General features: G+C 38.4%; 1 protein-coding gene and 1 long non-coding RNA gene across 2 annotated transcripts in view; one reads left to right on the forward strand and one right to left on the reverse strand.

Moving 5' to 3' along the window:
• The window catches only part of LOC145725841 (PHD finger protein 12), a 35,346-nt gene that overhangs the window by 5,616 nt on the left and 13,749 nt on the right, over positions 1-15,981 (reverse strand). The window contains exons 9-12 of the mRNA XM_081974733.1: positions 8,702-8,870; positions 8,510-8,650; positions 1,246-1,411; positions 680-841 (exon numbers count right to left, since the gene is read on the reverse strand). Of these exons, the coding sequence (XP_081830859.1) occupies positions 680-841; positions 1,246-1,411; positions 8,510-8,650; positions 8,702-8,870 (638 nt within the window). The remainder of the gene's footprint in view (positions 1-679; positions 842-1,245; positions 1,412-8,509; positions 8,651-8,701; positions 8,871-15,981) is intronic.
• On the forward strand, positions 13,969-15,701 carry LOC145725842 (uncharacterized). Its single transcript, XR_014177417.1, has 3 exons — positions 13,969-14,657; positions 14,719-14,886; positions 15,588-15,701. It is a non-coding gene; the product is annotated as an uncharacterized LOC145725842 (long non-coding RNA).

Here is a 15,981-nt window from a genome sequence, read left to right on the forward strand (position 1 = left end):
CTATCGTCTTTTGTTTTCTTATAATTGTCAAATTTTGAATTTTTGACATTTTCGACAAGTCCCTGTAATGCCGTGCACGCGGTTCCCCGTGTTTCTCGAAAACTATACATAGTATGGCTACGAAAACATTTTTTTATTAGTAAATGTGGCCACGGAAAAATGCTGGAAATAATTTTCAGCTTTCTAAATTCACCGCTAGGGGGCGTTTCGATAGCACTAAAACGAAAAATGTCCAAAAATTTAAATGGAAAGGTATAGTAAAAATCCATAAAAGTAATCTCTTCAAATAAAGCGGTGGGAGTAGTCCAAAGTTTGCTTTGAAAAAAATTAAATATCTCGAAAACGGCTAATCGTAGAAACTTCGTTTTTACGGCTTTTTAAAAAGCATTTTCTGTCCTGTAGACTGTCCGAAAACACTGTTCCATTTAGTTTTCGGTCTATTTCGATAGAGGGCGTTTTTACAAAAATTGCACTTTCATCTTAGATATCGCGAAAAAATCAAATGCAATGGTATAGCTTCCTATTACTAATTCCATAAGCAATCAGATTACCTATGTTGTATGAAAAAAAAATAATTTTTTTTCAAAATCATCTACCCCATTCCGGTCCGGTTCTTTTTCTATTACTGACTACATTTGTTCCAATAAAATTTGGGACATGTAAGTTTAATATTACATACCTTTTCTTCAGGAGTTAAATTCGAACCTTTCTCGCCATGGCCATCGGGCGAACTGCGTTCTTGTTCAGATCCTCGTTTGATGCAAATATTGTTTGAGTACAACACGTTGTTCACGTATGTACCTGAGGGACCGTAGTTGATCAGCTCGTAACTGTTCGTATACTACAAAAAAGAAAATACCATCGTTACACCCAAAGTAATAAAATCCAAGTAAATAAACGGTAATAGTATTCCTACAAAGTCAAATTTAGTTAGTAAAAAGTAAATATTCCAGTCCTCCTCAAAGAAAATTAGTGGTAAAAGATCAATCACCTATAACTTATTACATTAATCGTATTAAGAGTAAAAAGTAACGGTTTTTGCACGTGGACTAACATTCAAGGTCTACAAAGAGGAAATCAATACTCTAGAGTAGTCTAAAGAGTATGTCTAACAACTCTATTACGTTTATGTTACGTTATTGTCATCGTTTATTAATATTTAAAAATTTTGAATACAATAAAGCACATTCTTTCATATTTTTTTAAATACAAAATCTGGACGCTGATCACAAATTTAATACTTACATCATCAAAAAATATTATAGCGTGCTTAGGGGCGATGTAGTTGCAGTAGCCGAATTTTTCCAAATCCACGTCATTTGATGAACCTTTGCCTACGTTCAAAATTCGGAAACGCATAGCCACAGCTTCGGGAAACCTCGTCGACACCGTCGGTCTGAATCCCATAAAACTGCAAATTTTATAAAATTACACCCACAATATTGATACACAGAGAAGGAACGTGCTAGAGAAAAATGCAGTTTTTGCGATTTCGCTGTTGGTGGAAATTACTTTTACTATCATTCATTGAGTTATTGCAAAAAGACTTTTAGGTATTTCAAAAAATCGACTTTACTTTTTTCAATTTAATGCCCACTAACTTCGTTATTATGAACTTATCGATTAAGGTAAATAAGGCTAATGCAGGATTGCACCGATGTTTTCAAGGGAAAAATTTCACTTGATTGGTTGTCATATTAATTTGGCATAATGCAATTCTTTTTTTTACTTTTCACACCATTAATGCCCCTTTGCACAGAAATATCATTAGGTAATACTTTAATAGGGTTTCCCTAATTTTTAGGTTAGGTTAGGTTAGTTAGTTAATAAAAGGTACATAGTAACCGATGTTTCAACATTAAATAGATCCAATACAGGCAGTGACCATAGACTGGTAAGGGAAAAAATCAAAATTAACCGTGGAACGGAAAGGAAGAAACTAATCCATCAAAAAAGATTTCCAACAATTCTGGAGCTTCAACAAAATGTCGACACCTATCAAAGGAACATTAAAAGCAAACTTCCTTCTATTACCCAGATGACCGAAATGAACCTGGATGAATTGGAACGAAAAATAAGAAACAGCATGCCGAAAGCGACAAAACAGATTGGAAAACCAAAATGCTGTAAGATTAAAAAAGAAGTAAGAGACCTCATGAATATAAGAAGAAACACACATAGAAGTGACCGTATAGAGAACTTAACATAAAAGTTAAAAGGAGTGTAAGGAGAGACGTAAGGAATCACAACAGCAGCATGATAGAGTCCGTAATAGAAAACAATAAAAATATGAGAGTGCTGAAATCACTTGATAAAAATGGACAAGCACGTATTTATCAAATGAAGAACAAAGACGGCGAAGTATAATACGAAAGTGACGAGATAGTAAATATAATCGAAGAATATTATAAAGACCTATATTCATCAATTGCACCAGAACTAGAGAACGCTAATACTCAATGTAAGATCATGAACGTCGGCTCAGAAGAAATCCCTGACATAAACTCAACCGAAATTGAGGAAGCCAACTAAAAAATGGTCGAGCTCCTGGTGAAGATAAAATCACTAGTAAAATGATAAAACTCGGAGGCACACCACAATGGAATCCATGAAAATCTTAATGAACAAATGTCTTCACATCGGTAATATTCCAAGAACATGGCAAAATACCCAAGTCATCTTGTTACACAAAGAGGGAGACAAATTAAATCTCAGCAACTTTCGCCCAATAAGCTTATTGCCCCATCCTTATAAGCTCCTTACCAAGATCTTTACAAACAGGCTTCCGCGCAAACTAGATGAATATCAGTCGAGTGATCAGGCTGGTTTTCGCAAGGGACATAACACCGTAGTGCATCTTCAAACGCTACGGACTCTTATAGAAAAGTGTAACATCTCGCTTTTATAGATTTTAACAAGGCTTTTGATTCTGTTGAGCTTTGGGCAATAATCCGAGGGCTGAATAATGCTCGAATAGATTCAAGGTACACTAATCTACTGAAAGACATATCAAAAGAGGCGACCATCACAGTTAAAGTGCAAGAAGATGTAACAACCAATCGAATACTAATTAACAGAGGTGTCCGACAGGAAGACACAATATCCCCTAAGTTATTTACCCTTGCATTGGAGGACGTATTCAGAAGACTAGATTGGGACAAAAAGGGCCTGCGCGTGGATGGTGGATATCTGAGCAATTTACGCTTCGCCGACGACATAGTTTTAATCAGCAGTACGAAGGAAGAACTTGGCAGACTTAAAGAGAGAGTCGGAAAAAATCGGTTTAAACATGAACATCGATAAAACCAAACTGTTGACTCCAGATCCCGGCGACGTACACTTAGGACAACAAATAGAGAAAGTCAACGAATACTGGGTGGAAGGGATTTAGGATACTGGGTAAAGAAAATCAAAAAAGCCGAAATAACAAGGCGTATTCGAATAACATGGGCTGCTGTAGGAAATTTGTGAAAATTAAGAAATCCAACACCTATCAATCTAAAAAAGAAGGTTTTCAACACATGTGTTTTGCCAGTCTTGACTTATGGTACGGAAACAATGACTCTCACAGTTAAAAGCGCGAATAGACTAAGAACACAACGAGCAATCGAATGAACTATGTTGGGTGTAAGCCTAAGGGATCATATACAGAACGAGGAAATTAGAAAAAGAACAAAAGTCGACGATGACAGATGGACAAGACAAGTATAGTACAGTAGCGTCCAAGGTAACATAAAAGAAGTGCCGTTCGTCCACAGAAACGATGGATCGACGATATAAAAGAAATAGCGGGAAAAAAATGTCACCAGATGGCAATGAACCGATCCGAATGGAAGCAGCAAGGGTAGACCTATGTCCAGGAATGGATGCAAAAGGGCTGCTGAAAGAAGAAGAAAGAAGCCGCAAACTTGCTAAAACTTCGGAAATTTTCTTAGCTATTCGAGAAGCTGTTACAATATCCATTGCCCATAAAATCTGCGATTGTACTGAGTTATCTTCCCGTTGCATAAAACCGATGGCGCGTTAGCAGTTGATTTATAGAACTAACGCTGTTATTACTATAGAAAAATACTAAAAGTATGGGAACACAATTTGAAAAATACCGGCAAAAGAAGGAGATAAAAAACGCATAGATCAATTGAATATTATGTGTACTACAACTTACCGATCATCTGGGTATTCTAATTGTTCTTCAATTGGATCTAATATTTTAAAAACTGTCGGTTTAGTGAGTCCAAAACGACGAAAAATCGTCAAATTGTCCAATTCGTCGAAATAGTTGGACCTTTCATGCACTTTCTTTGGAATACCGTTTTCAAAGAAATCGAATATTTCTAAATCATCGCATCCATTATACATCAAAAATAGTGAAATACCAATTTTACTGTTAATTTGATAAATAATTTCCTAACAAACTAAAATTTCTGTCATTCTGTGCTGACAGTTATTTTTTGGAGTGAGTCGTTAGGGGCTCGGAAACGACCACCTAAAATAGGTAACACCATAGGTTAGTTAGGGATCAAAATTTAGATGGCGCAACAGGAACTGAGCCTAACCTAGCCTAACTTTATTCTGAACCTAAGGCGTAGGGATCCCTAAAACCAGCTTGTGCAAACGGGCATTAGGGCCGATTTGCCTATTGAACATTTTGCACATGATTTGTCACAGTCAAATCACAACTTAGTCTAGGTGAACCCTAGGGTGTCCTTAACTTCTTCTTTACCCAGCTATCGTAGTCCACTGCTGGACATAAGCCTCCCCTTTACATTTCCACCGTTTACGATCCCGAGCCACACTCATCCACTGACATTTTTTTTTATGTCATCTCGCCATCTTGTGGGAGGTCATCCTGCACTTCGTTTGTCATTTCGCTGTCGCCACTCTAATAATCTCGTCGTCCACTTATCATCATTGCGTCTCGCTACATGTCCTGCATACTGCCACTTCAGTTTCGGAATTCTTGTTATTATGTCTTCCACTTTCGCTGTTTTGCGGATATCTATGTTCCTAACACGATTTGATAGTTTTATTCCCAGCATAGAGCGCTCAGGGAGATGTCATATCGCCAAAATTATTCACAACCCTCCTGGAATATATGTTCAAACAGGCCAACTTTGATGACATGGGCATAAACATAGATGGCGAAAAAATAAACCATCTGAGATTCGCTGACGATATCTTAATTATCGCAGATAGTATGCACGAAGCAAAGCAAATGCTACAGAGGCTCGGGGAGGCATCGAACGCTGTTGGACTTAAAATCAACACTAACAAAACTCAATACATGACAAATCTTGTTATGAGTGAGGCAATCAAGATAGACGGAATAAGCATAAAACAAGTAGGCTCTTATAAATACCTTGGTCACGAAATCTCTATTGGTAGAGACAACCAAACTCGTGAAATATCGAGAAGAATAGGCCTAACATGGGCGGCCTTTGGAAGGCTGCGAAATATCTTCAAATCAGACATTCCAATGTGCCTAAAGAGAAAAGTGTTCGACCAGTGCGTGTTGCCGGTACTTACATACGGGGCTGAAACACTCACCCTCACAAAGAACACCACAAATAGAATAAGTATCGCGCAGAAGAAAATGGAGAGGTCGATGTTGGGTATATCGCGTATAAGAGACAGGATCCCAAATACAACATTACGGGAGAGGTCCGGAGTGAAGGACGCGGTTGCCTGTATAGCAACTTTAAAATGGAACTGGGCTGGTCATGTGGCGCGACTTTCGGACAATCGCTGGACGAAAAGAATACTTGAGTGGAGACCGCGCCAAGACGCATACAGAAGTAGACCAACCGCCGTCCACCAACCAGATGGACAGACGACATCAAGAGGATAAGGTCCAACTGGATGGAGGCAGCACAGGATCGGCAAGGATGGATGAAGCTACGGGAGACCTATGTCCAGCAGTGGACGCGATTGGTCGATTGATGATGATGATGATGATGATTGAGCGCTCCATTTTACGTTGAGCTATTCTAAGTTTTTCTGCACTCGCTGTTGTTAGCGTGAGTATCTCTACTCCGTAAGACATGACAGGGAGCACACATTGATTAAACACTTTACGCTTTAAACAGATCGGGTTATCGCTCTTCAATATTCCGTTCAGTTTACCATAGACTGCCCATCCAAGCCCCACGCGTCTTTGTAGCTCCTGCGTTTGGTTGTCTCTGTGTATTTTTATGTCATGGCCTAGATATCTATATTCTCTTACTTCGTCGATGTTGTGACTTCTTAATGTTAGAGTTTCTCCGAGAACTAGGTTGGTCGTTATCGTTGTCTTTTGTGTGTTTATTCGTAGTTCTACTTTTGAGGTGGCATTTGCTAGTTCTGTCAGCATTTCTTGGGCTTCTTGTATATCGTCAGCGATCAGCACGATGTCGTTGGCAAAACGCAAGTTGTTTAATCTCTTACCGTCGATGTGGTTCTATAGTATCAAATGCTTTCAGAAAGTCCACGAAGATGAGAACCAACTGTCTATTATACTCCACTGTTCTTCCGATAAGGGTTTTTAAGGCCAATAGATGATCCTGCGCGAAATCCTGCCTGCTCCACTGATTGGTATAAATCAAGCTTTTTTTCTAGTCTGTTGGTTATTATTTTCATGAAAAGTTTGTGAGAGAGTAAGCTGATGGGACGATAGTTGGCTATGTAGGATCTCCTTTTTTATGAAGCAGTATCATCAAAACGTTTTTCCAATCCCCCCAAATGGTATGGAGGTTTTTGTTAGGCAAAGGTTAAAAAGTTCTTTGATTTTATTGATAAGAATGATACAACCCATTTTAATTGCTTCTATTGTTATAGAATCTGTGCCTGTTGATGTATTGTTCTTCATTTGTGTTAGTGCTTTTTGAATCTCCTCACCATCAAGTTCGAGAATTTCTTCGAAACCTTGATTTTGGACCCCATATTTTTGGGTTGTTTCCTTAGGATCGGAATGAATGTCTGCCGTGCCCTTATACAGTTCTCTGTAAAATTCCTCTACTATTTGTAGTAACTCGGATCTGTTAGATGTTATGTTTCAATCACTATTTTTATGTTTTGTTATTTCTTTTAACTAATTGCTAATTTTCTCCTAAGAACCTTCAGGCTTTTGTTTTCTTGTATGGTCTTTAACTATTGCATCTTCTAATAATTTGATTGTTGCAGCTCCTTGAATAATAACTACTCCGGTGAAGATTTTTGGGGAAAGGATCATGAAATAACAAAAGTAGTTATTTAAACTTATTAATGTTTTGCTTATTTATATAGGCTTCATCAGGACACTCCAATACAAATAGGGGACAATAATACAGTCCGTAATACCAATTTGTACTACAGTTATGGTGCACAATTATGGTTTTCCCTAATTTTTAGGTTAAACTAACTAAAATTTCTATTGCACGCTGTTTATTTCAATTCTACCTGGTAAGGAAACAAATCTTGCTGGAAACGTTGTTTCTTAGATGTCAATCTTCTAGTAATGTTACTAGATTGTTCCGAACATTAATGCTAAGCTACATGTGCAGCATTTGCGTAAATTGCAGTACTTTTCATAGTTTGTAATTGTTCAAAATGTTGCTTATAACCCGTTGCTTTAGCTTAATCAATCACAAACTACTAAACAGATTTCGTTGTTTTGTTTGGCTTGTGGAGCATTATAATAATGGTATGTCTTGTCTGTTGTCTGTCATTATAAATGGCAATTATGGACCAGGGTTGTCAGATAGTATTTTTAAAGTTTGCTAAATTTTTGGTCAAACTTTTCCTAGATTTCCCTGGACATAGGCGACGTTTGCAATCAACTAATTTAACACTGAAAATTAAACTGGTTACACAAAAATTAAGAAATGTAAAATGTCAAAATATATTTTTTTGTTGAAATTGTAGCAATCGGAAAAAATACCCAAATTTAAAGATGTAAAAATTCATTATGACCCCCATAAGAAAAATCAAAGTTGATGATAGTAACTAAAAACTGAAACGTCGATTCTGACATTTGATATTGCCACGTTGTAGAGGAGGAAAAGTGGCAATGGTAAAGTGTCATTTATGTTCAGTTACATTACCAAATAAATTATAAAAAAAATAAAAACTAATTTACAGTTTTTTTGCGGATATCTCTGGAAGCACTAAGAATTTTTTAATTTTTAAAGCGGCATTTTATTTTACTCCAAGCACTCGAGATTCCCATGGTAAGGCTTGAAAAACAGGCGGCACCCTGTATATACCTTTCATATACTGAGCTTTGTTTTAATTAATTTTCTTTGAACATAAATCATTCTGTTATATTATGCATGACAGCAGGAACATGACATATGACGACCACAATATGTCCTGGGGCGACCCCTGGTGACTCGTTTCTTCGAGTCACACTGCTTCACTTTATTAACACTAAGATTAAGCTCTATCTGGTTGTGTTGATCTGTGCATTTACCATTATATTACTTCATCATCAGATTTTGTTTGATTTTCAGCATTATTCCAAAAATGTCAATTAATATGAAACTTAAAAACTGACCTTGCGTCATGCCTTACATCCGTAGGATCCACTTCGCGGGTCCTCACGTTGTAAAAATGCTTCGAAACCACCGGACAAAGCATCGCTCTAGCTCTAACCGTTGACCTGGGTCGTGGTTTTTTTTTCGGAATCGCAAAAACCCTAAAATTACACATTAAATTCTGAGGTAATCACCCGGAGACACATTCCTACCTGGAAATACGATCAATATCTGCAGGAGTCAGCAATTCGCTCGGCAAGGGCATTTGAAAGTTGTTGGTTTGGTTCTGGATATGGTTGAGGTTTCCGAACAGTTGCTGCAGCCTCTGATATGCTAAGATCTTTAACAGGCGCTCGTCGAGGTGTTTCAACTCTTGTTCCGCTAGAAATTCAAGAATGCCCAAATCCTCTAAATGAATTTAACGTATCAAAAAGCTAGATAATTGATGAAAACGTTCACCGTTAAGCGAATTTAATCGGGCTGAAACACTTTGACTGGTACAACAATCAAAACTTACGTCTTTGTCAAACTGTTTGTCAAAACGTGCATGGTTGCTGACATTAAGCCCTAATTACACCAGCAGACTAGCCTCGTCTGTTTATTTGATGGCGAGAAGATATTACCAGTAAGTCATATAAAAAATGAATTATTAAGCTAAAAAACAAATTGAAACTTAAGTAGGTACTACACAAATATCAAAGATTTCAGTTAACCAGTCTTAAAAATGCTAAAGGTGAAAAGGTAGGGAGTAAGTGGAGATGGAAAATTCTTAAAAATGTATGTAGAAGTATTTTGGATTGGTATTTCGCGTGACAGCTGCACGATTTTTGACAATTGTCAAGTAATGTAAAAACATATCAAAGTGTCTGTTAATGTCACAACTGTTAAATTTAAGTCTATGGAGCTATAAATACAACTTGCAAAGCTACTTATGAAAGAAATACAACAAATCTGCGTATTTGGGCCTCCATTTGAGATGTAAATACATGGTACAACTGTTTTGCATTTAATAGTTTCATATCACTGCTGAATGAGTTTTAATAGTTATAATAAGGGTCACCTGACTATAAGCCACGCTGTAAAGTGTCATAACTGTCAAATTTACCGTCTTAAACTGTCATTTAACGCCACAATTGACCAATTTAACTGTACAGAGTTACGAATAACAATTTGAGGCGTGGTTTTTCAAAGAGACGCCACTGTTTCACGGTACTGTCTAATGAGTTGTGACAGCTGTCAGGTGCTTATAAGCCTGTCATTAAACCTCATAGCTAGTTCAGTTTGTCAAAGTGTTTCCAGCCAGACGAATTAAAAGCTTATGAAGTTTATGAAAATGACTGCATCAAGAGTTTTGGCTTTGGCAACGTTTTTTGAACCCCCTGTCCTGGGGGTCGTCCGGGATGGAGGGGGGCTGACGGGGGCAGGTGTCTGTGCTGAGACAGGTTAAACAGTGAAGCACCTTGCATTGGGTACACACGCTACTGTATTTCAGACTGAGGTGCTTGCGATCCTGTATTGTGGACTAGAACTACTTTCGGGCCCGCGACAGGAAGATACAATTAACATTCGTTCTGACAGCCGAGCTGCCATTATGGTAATCAGTGCTGAGGTAGTGCACTGCAAATTGGTTTTGGAGTGCAAAACAACCCTGGAAAAGGTGGCCCAAAAGAACGACATACGTCTTGTGTGTGTTCCGGGACATGCCGCTATTCCGGGAAATGAAGAGGCGGATTGACTGGCAAAACTGGGCACTCAGAAAGTGCCTGTTGATCCAGAGCCCACTGTGGGGAAAGCCAATAGCAGGGTGATCCAGTCGCTAAAATCTTTAGCCCAGCAGCTGTTTCAAGAACGCTGGGACTTCGCCATAGGTATGAGGCAGGCCAAAGAACTCATCAGTGGCCCCTCAGTCAAAAATACGAAATACCTGCTGGAACTAAGCAGAGAGAACTTAAGGACGGTGACCAGCCTACTGACTGGCCACTGCCAGCTGAGACGTCATCAGTACTTGATGAGTATAACCGAGGATCCTACTTGTCGAGGATGCTTGGAAGAGTTGGCAGGACACATCTTAATGTGGTGTCCAGCCTTCACTCGTTTGCGGACAACATTCCTGGGACAGTCAATAATGACGCCCAGGGCAATCAAGGAGCTAAGATCTAGCAGACTGGTTGGCCTTATATGGACTAGGCTTTGTGTATAAGGTCTTGGGATAGGATGTTGGACCCCGCAAATACCAATGAGAAAGTTGGTTGATGCATAACCGGGGTACGCGGAATACTAAACGAGACCCGCTCTAACAAGTATGAGCATTCAAGTTTATAGAGAAACGAGAGTGACTGCAATTCCCGACGTACAGCCAGAGGCGGTTCTGAAAACCTAAGAAGAATACGGATATGCTCCAAACCCCTTTCTGGATATACATTATCCTCTCTAAACATCAGGTACTTTAGGAATCTTCTTTGCACGGACTCAAGAGTTTGAATGTGGGACTTGTATAAAGGGGACCACACTATTGAACCGTAATCCAATTTTGATCTTAAATTGGAGTTATACAGTACTTTGATAGTAGACTGGTTAGCAAAATGTTTGCAGTTTCTTAAAGCAAAGCCCAGAGTCTTAGAGAGGCGCTGGCAAAAAGAGAATTTTGCATCGAAGACCACTCCCAGGTCCTTTATAGTGTCTGTCAAGGGTTGATTCGCACAATGTATAATTAAATTGTACGATGGTTTTTATCCAACTGAGAAGGGATATGCTGTCCTGCAAGAAAGCGCAATCGGCCGAAGTATCGATGCGATTAAATATTTTTATGTCGTCAGCATAGGGCAGTGTACTGCCCAAATTAGAACCCTGAAGTACGCCAGAAATAGGAACAAACATGTCCGATCTAAAGCCATCACACTCAACGAACTGCCTACGCCCCAAGAGGTAAAATTTAAACAACGAAACCAAATTGCTCAAAAACTGCTGGAGTAATAGGGTGTGGTCAATCTGGTCAAACGCCTTGCTAAAGTCGGTGTAAATAACATCAACGCAGACAGTCGCAGACGTAAGTGGAGAACAAGCACAAACAAGTCAAACATTTCTGAATAGAAACCATGTTGATGACTTGAAAGCCTGTTGCAAACCCTGTAAAAGAGACGCTTATAGGGAATGGTCTCAAACACTTTTGAAAAGCTACACAAGATTGAAATACCTCGGTAGTTCTCGACCTGATGTTTGAATGATTTAAACTCATGAAACTTTATAACATAAAAATAAAAAAAGCAAACGTTCATAAATAATTAAAGATTATATTCTTAAAAAGTAAACGAAAAAATATCAACATCCAGGGTTTCTTCAGGGAACGTGGTCATTTAGCCAAGCAATCAGGCTTGGTATGAGTACGAAAAATACCACAAGTGCCCGTTACATTGTCTTGCATGCTGGAAACAAGAATGATAACAATAAATTAAATGTAATAAAGAAACAAAACTGTTGCAGGAGGGAGTTTGATCATTACTTTATATAAGCGAATAAATCCTTGCTAAAAGTCTACGGGCTTGAAATTTCTATTTCAGTAGGATAGTCACAAAATACATCCTAATACTCAGTGAGATGGTATTACCAGAAGATCCCTGAACAAATCATGTATAGGCAAATTGCCTTTCTATGGTCAGCGGCACTAATGGGAGCGATGCAGGTCATCAGTGAGTTTGACGTTTTGAAAATGCATTCGTATTGCTTAGCGATTAGTTGCAACCTGTAGCGCTCCCTTTTAAACTGCTTACAGGATGACCAGCTGACGAAGAAAGAAGAATTCAAGATAAGAAGAGCGCAGAAGAGCCCCGTTGTCACCCAGGACAGGGGACGACGTTGCAGCACTGGTAATTCCCGAAAGGGAAACGCCAGTGTCTGTTAACGGAGTCCTTCTTCCGGACATTTCCATTTGGTCTACAGCGCTGGGAGGGTAAAAAGCAGTAGTCTTGCTTGACCCGCTTATCTGAGACCATTCTTCCTGTCATTTATAATGGCGCGGTGATTTTAAAAACTTGAGAATTTTTTGGATATATCGCATATTATTCAAGTGTTTTTACGGTTAATTGGTCTTATTTATTGTCTGTGTACATACTGCAATAACTATCGGGGCATCTCGGTTACAAGCACATTGAGCAGACTATATGGTAGAATTTTACGTGATCTCATTGAAGAGGATTATAAAGGAAAAGAAGAGGAAGAACAATGCGGTTTCAGAGCAGGAAGATCATGTACAGACAACGTGTTTACTCTAAAACAAGTTATAGAGAAGAGAAGTGCTAGAAACTTGGAAACGCACCTAGCATTTGTTGACCTACAAAAAGCCTACGATACAGTCCCAGTATCAAAACTATGGAGGGTCTTAGAGCAATCCAACATTAATTACACCTACGTAACAGCCCTTAAAGAACTATATAGGGAATCAAAATCAAGAATTAGGGTAGGCAAATGTGTCACTGAAGAGCTTATGGTGAATAAAGGATTGCGTCAAGGATGCTGTGTCTCTCCCACTCTTTTTAAAATATACATAGCGATGGCACTAAAAAACTGGAAAAGAAAGGTCCAGGGAATGGGAATAGAAATTGATGATGGTTGCTGTTTACCCTACAGTTCGCAGACGACCAAGTCATAGCAGCCAATGATAAAGAGGATGTGCAGTACATGATGCGAAAGCTAATAGAGGAATACAGAGAATGGGGCTTAACAGTCAACATAGCCAAGACAAAGTATCTATGTGTGGGAACTCAGGACGGAAATTTGGAACTGGGCAATGGCCAAGAAATCCTTCAGTGTCAGGAATATGAATATCTGGGCATTACATTCGACAACACAGGAACAGATGTAAAAGAAATCGGAAAGCGAATAGTCAAAGCCAAAAAAGTAATCGGAGCTCTGAATGGAATCCTATGGAGCAAAGAAATAACCAAGAAGCGGAAATTTAATATCTATGTGGCAATGGTAAAAAGCACCCTCCTATATGGATCAGAAACCTGGAGAATTTCAGATAGACACAAGAAAAGAGTTGAGGCAGTTGAAATGGATGCAATTAGGAGATCGATGCGCATTTCACGAAGAGAAAGAATAAGAAACGACATCATAAAACAACGGATGGGAATAGAAAACGCAATAACACAGGATATCGAAAACAAGCAACTTACGTGGTACGGACACGTGGAAAGAATGTCAAATACCATGAGTGAGAGAAATCTGGAAATTAGGTGTCGGACAACGTCGAAAGACATTCTAAACCGGCCTATATATATATATATATATATACAGGGTGTCCGGAAAATACGTGTACAACGTTTGACGACAGACTCCTGACGTCAAAATATGTCGATCTAAGCCGACTTAGTTATATCCAAAATTGTCTCGTTTAGCCGGTAGAGGGCGTCAAAAATTTGTAAAAATATTGGTTTTTTACTAAATTACGTGAAAACCTGCTAATGGATTTTAATGAATTTTAGTATGTAGACTAATACTATAAAATGACGTTTTCTAGTAGTATAGTCACCGGCTGTAAATAAGTGGAAGTGTTATAAAAGTGATATAATACGTCAACATTTCTCCTCATTTTTTATATGAACGGCGTTATGACAACCCAGATATTTTTGTCGAGTGACCGGAAGTATTTTGAAGCTATTTTACCTCTTTAATATTTCCCGGTGGATGAGCTGTTTCGCCAGAAAAAAAAAATTTACAATTACCTGCATACATCAAAGTAGGTATAATAAAGTTGAAATTATTTATTGTAAGAAACTAAGTAAACCAAAAACATTACTTAAGCAAATGTGTAAAATGACCGCCATCTTGCTGAATACACTTATCAATACTCTTTAAGAAATGAAATTGTACCCAATATTTTTACAAATTTTTGACGCCCTCTACCGGCTAAACGAGACAATTTTGGATATAACTAAGTCGGCTTAGATCGACATATTTTGACGTCAGGAGTCTGTCGTCAAACGTTGTACACGTATTTTCCGGACACCCTTATACATATTATTTTGTTGTTTAAGAGTGAGTGTTGTGATTATTTTAGTAAACATGGCTTTAAGTAAACAAATCCAGCAGCTTGTCGCTGCTTTAATATCGTTTTTTGAACCTGAACGAGATTACCGAGGTCCTTTTCTCCTATTGGCTGCTGTGAGAGAAGTAAAACTAAAATTATTGCAATAGAGTTTTTTGGTTTACCAACAGTATTTTTACCGTGTAGCTGAAGCACTTGGGCTTGGTGTTTCTACAGTACAGTCACAGAAAGTAAAGCAAGGCATTCCGTTAAGTTCACCAAAGAACAGTCCAGGTCGGCCAAAGTCTATTACGGACATTGCCAATATTGATGTCCCAGCTATTTGCAACTCCATATATGAGATGTATGAACAAAGTAAGTTGTTTTCTTTATTTTATGTCCTGTTCATTAATGTTTTGGTAACACTTTTTCGTAGAAGAACACAAAACCATGGGAAAAGTTAAGTAGTAAAGACATTTTTCGTCGTGGGATGAGGAGGGTAACAGAAACACCCAATTAGGTAACTGTGGTGCGACATTTCGTGATGAAGGGACAATTAGATCACGAAACGTCGCACCACAGTTAATTGGGTGTTTCTGTTACCCTCCTAAATCCCACGACTACCCAAGCCGTTGATCAGGTCCAATAACCGAACCTGAACCGAATTAAGACCATTAAGAAAATTATCGTTTATATTATACAGCACGTGACAGCTATCATAACTGACAAAATCCACTGACCAGTGACCTGAAACTATGAAATGCCTGTCAAACTGTCAAATTTCGTTCCATAGAACTATAAATACAATGTACAGTGTGATTTATCCCAAGGGGATAGAACTATCTTGGATTGGTAATATATCAAAGTGTCTGTTAATGTCACAACTGTTAAATTTACCTCTCTGGAGCTATGACAGTTTGCAGAATGAGTTTTGACACCTTGTCAGGTGAAGTAAGAAACATATCGAAATCTCACTTAGCTTCAAAAATGTAAAATTTGGGGCTTTATTGAGGTGTGAATACAAAGTACAACTGTTTTGGTAACATTGATTTGAATGTAATTTTGGAGCTTTTCAGGGTGGACATAATCCAACGCATGGTCGGGATGAAATGGAGATGGGCAGGGCATGTGGCAAGACAAACCGATGACAGATGTACCAGAACTTAGAGAGGAAGATCACAAAGACGTTGGGTGGATCACATAAGAAAAGTTGCCGGCAAGATTGGAAGAGACTCGGAAGTTCAGAAGTGGGAAAGACAAAAGAGAAGATGATGATTTTAGTTCTTAATTGTGAGTTGAAGTGTTATAAACTCGCCTTCACATCCTAGAAGACAGCAAAAACTCTGAGAACGAAGACAGAAATGAGAAAAAAAATGAATGCAACTCACAGAAATAATCCAACTAAAATTAGATTAAGTCAAGATCAAGTTCAAAAGCAAGCATAGACGTGAAATTATATGATGACTACCA

This window comes from Ips typographus, linkage group LG3 (assembly GCF_016097725.1).
Source record: "Ips typographus isolate SLU linkage group LG3, UJ_Ityp_2.0, whole genome shotgun sequence".
Taxonomy (NCBI): Eukaryota; Metazoa; Arthropoda; class Insecta; order Coleoptera; family Curculionidae; genus Ips; species Ips typographus.